This window comes from Podarcis vaucheri (genome assembly GCF_965113315.1).
Source record: "Podarcis vaucheri genome assembly, chromosome: 3".
In the NCBI taxonomy this organism is placed as follows: Eukaryota; Metazoa; Chordata; class Lepidosauria; order Squamata; family Lacertidae; genus Podarcis; species Podarcis vaucheri.
In genome coordinates, this window is record NC_138761.1 from 33,504,089 (window position 1) to 33,507,919 (window position 3,831).

The 3,831-nt window shown below is 47.4% G+C and overlaps 1 protein-coding gene across 1 annotated transcript in view; it reads right to left on the bottom strand.

Moving 5' to 3' along the window:
* Window positions 1–3,389, bottom strand: part of PARP1 (poly(ADP-ribose) polymerase 1) — a 38,745-nt gene extending 35,356 nt beyond the window's left edge. The window contains exon 1 of the mRNA XM_082214809.1: window positions 3,031–3,389. Coding sequence (XP_082070935.1) covers window positions 3,031–3,150 — 120 coding nt within the window. The 5' untranslated portion in view covers window positions 3,151–3,389. The remainder of the gene's footprint in view (window positions 1–3,030) is intronic.
* Between the last annotated feature and the right edge of the window lie 442 nt (window positions 3,390–3,831).

Genomic DNA, 3,831 nt, shown 5'->3' on the forward strand with positions numbered 1-3,831 from the left:
ACATCAGGCCATTTTTTAAAAAGAAGGCAGTTTAAGAACCATACTCTGTTAACTAGCATGAGTTCTGGAACATTCCCCCAACCACTGATGTAGTCAATGTAAAAGGGAAAAATGTAAAATGAGCTAGGGATTTCTGTGAGACAGTGAGCAGTTGCTAAGCATCTTTTCCTCACTAGAGGAGGAGCAGAACCCATCAAAGTAACATTGGGATTACAAAACTTAGAATAACTTGTTGGGCCCAAGTGCTTCTGCAGAGTAATTATTCAAGGCATTAATAAACAAGAATTATTTTTAAATTTTGAATACTATAAAAGTCTTTGAGGATTACCCAGCATATGCTAATTGAATTTCTATCATTTTCCAGATGTTTATACAGTGCTCTGTATGTTGACAGAGGTCTCTGAACCTTCCAAGAGAAATGCTTTCCATGTCTGATTTATGAATAATTGTAGCCACTAAATTCATAGCGGAAGACAATCTTTGAACATTGTCTTTTGAGTGGAGTAAGAAATCTGAAACCAAGGGACCTCTATCTGGATGCTTTTCCAGTTGGGAAAGGCTTGTGAGCAGACATGTCTTTCTGCTGGAGAAAGTTCACTTGTTTGCTGTTGATCTATGCCTGCCTGTTCACTTGAATTATTTGGTTTACTAGGCATTATCTTAACAGACTTGTTTCCAAGACAGTTATTCCTGCATGACCTAAATCTTTTGTTACCCACAACAGCATGTGAGCAATCTATTTTTAGCTACAACTTTTTCTTTTAACAGAAGTCTGAGTCATTGCCACTCAGGTATGCCTTCACACCTTTCAGTTCTTGTTGCATAATCTCACTGTCAAATTGGCTTGATGAGGATTTGAAACACTGATTTAACATGATGATAATCCAGAGCCTCCTTGGGCCAAAAAGCCATGTTCTCTTAAACTGCAAGCTCAGCCTATAATTCCAGAGCAGAGGGGAAGCTCCTGTCATGCCCCCAGACTGGAAACTCATGTTGTAGTCAGACATTAAAACACAGACCCCCAATTTGCTGTAACAGAAAACTGATTCAAGAAACATCAGAAGTACTGAACTGCGGCATATCAGAGTTGGGAGAGGGAAACGGAAAGAGCGGGCACAAAGCTGGTGAATAATTCTCCAGGCTTCATACACTGAACCATGCTTAAGTAATTGTAATATTAGTGCTATACCATTACAATGAGATGTGTTCACACATTACATTCAGTGAGTATGCAACCTGTGAATACACCAGTAGTTGTAGTCTGTTATCTGTGTACACAGTAGTTGCTGTACAAATCAACAAGTGTACATGTTCACAGAAATACTTGTGCTTTGGGGGAGACAGTTTGTACTTGCATTCAATGCAGATTGTCTATGGGCTACTCATATTACAACTGTTTTCACCACCTTGTAATACTTACCAATGGTTGTGTTTTAAAGTCAGTGCAGCCTACCTTAGTGGGTTATAATGTTAAGGTGCTGAGGCATATTTATTGGAGAACTAACAACAAATTTAGTAAGTAATGCTACAATCCTATAGACCAGTGGCTCCCAATTAGCTAAGTACTGCAGAGTACTACAGACCCCCTTTTTTTCAAAAGCCAAGCCATGGACTTTCGAAAATGTTGACAAATCTATGGTAGTTATTGCTACATGAATGGTGCTGCAGACGCCTGGGTGGGGAATTGGGAACCACTGCTAAAGACAAGTCTCAGGAACACAATTGCTCTTTCAGGTAAATAGGCATGCACAGGATTGAAATGCAAATTATTTAGAAGTAGTGTTGCCAATTCGCAGCACATGAGTTCTACAAGTTTTCTCATCACATATCTTTTACCACTGCTGTTACAACATTTCAGAATTTAAAACTAAGCTGGTGTATTATCAATATATGCCTATTCATGATATTATTTTGTTACATGTTATTGATTTCTATGGAAGTAAACTGTCCATCGATAAGGGAGAAGGGGGTTGCTAGTATTAAACATTACACACAGAACCTCTGCCAAAATTCTAAACTTACTGCCCTGGGCTCCTTTGGAAGCAAGGTCATGACACAAATGTAATAAATACTTGCAAAACGAGAGAAATGGTACCCACAGAGATCTGATGAAAGCGACAACAAAGTATTGCCCAAGACAAGGCAAACTCTGCATAAAAAGCACAATTAAGTTTCCAGTTCTCATGCTTCTGGAGTACAGCTTGAAAACGTGTGACTGCATTATGTGACTGGGGGACTGGCACCTGATCTAATGTGTACCCTGAACCTAAACCAAGTCCCACAGATTTTAAAGGAAGTTACTTTCTCCCTATTAAACCCACAGTATTTGTATAGCACATTGCCCATTTACCTGGGAGTAACAAGGTGCTTACTTCTCTCAGAAGCATGCCCCAAAGCCTGCATTGCAAGTCAACTCTCCTGATCGCCGCCAACCCAAGCGAGATCTTCAAGAGTGGCAACCAAGTTCTGATTTTGCACTTGGCGATCGGCTAGCTACAAAACCTGACACCGGCCACTCTGGGGCAGCTTTCCTCGCCGTGACCAAACCAACCCCTTTAGCCATCCGGAGGTGGCCGGGGGAGGAGCACGCGGATAACCAAGCCATGGCGCAATCCTACGGCGCGTGTTACTTTATTTTTATACAGCTGCCTTCAGGTAAACGTAGCCCAGGGCGGTTCACCACATTTTATCCAGGCGCCGCTCCACTCCCCTGAGTTGCTCGGAGCTTACTCTCGAGTAAGTGTGCTTAGGATTGCAGCCTAAACCTAGACCTGCACGCTGAGCTGCTCTGAGGCAGCGGGAGGAGGAGGAGGAGGAGGAGAACGACGGGGAAAGCCCCTTCGCCCTGCAAAGAGCGAGGCCGTGCAAGTGGGCGGCTTCTCCTCCGAAACCCGCATGCGGCACATGGCCGGGTTGATCGGACCCCGGAAGGCTGCTTGGAGGCGCACCTACAAAGGCACCTGCGCCTCTGCAAGCAACGTGGCGCGGCGGGGCTGCCCGGAGCCCGCGGCGGCTGGTCGGGCGAAGTACCTGCACCATGATGGCCAGACGGAGCGAGTCCTTGGCGATGTTGTCGCCGCATTTCTTGCAAGAAGCCCGGCCGCTCTTGGCGTACTCGGCCCGGTACATCTTCTCTGCAGGCTCCGCCATAGCTGCACCAGCAAGCCCGTCCGAAATCAGCTCGGGCTAAGGAGGAGGAGGAGGAGAGGAGGAGGCGGCGGCGGCGGCAGCAGCAGCAGCAGCGGCGGCGCCAAAAAACCAGCCGGATGGCTTCTTACACAGCCAGGCTCCCGCCCCTCGGTACCGAGCGCAGAGCGATCGAGCCGCGCCCCGTCCAAGCCGTCTTCCTTTCGGCGATCGATTAGCCGTGCCGCGCCCAGGAGTCCTAGGTCTCGAGAGCGACCCCCACAAACTCTCCAGGGAGGATGACGAGGAATCGTCGCGCTCGGCTGGTGGAGCCGCGAGGGAAAGGGCCGGCGGTCACGTGGTCGGCGAGGGCGTTCTATGGAGTTGCCCTCGGCGTTTAAGGGCGTTCTCTCTTCTCCCTCGCTCTGCCTCCTCTGGGTGGCGGCACGTGCTTGCTCCTTTCTCGGCAGGCAATCCTTTATGGAGTAGCTGTGCCGTGACTGAAAAGCCCTTCCGGATGGAATGCTGCTAAAGTCAGGCTGTTGTCCTACGCGCGCATGTCCCTGGGAGTAAGAACCCATTGGGGTCTACTTCTGAGTAAACAGGCATGGGGTTTCAGGTTGCGTAGTAGAGCAGAGGGCTGCAAGCTTTTGGGGATGTGCGTGTTTGTGTGGTATGATCCAGTGTTTTGCTGTTACCTAGAAA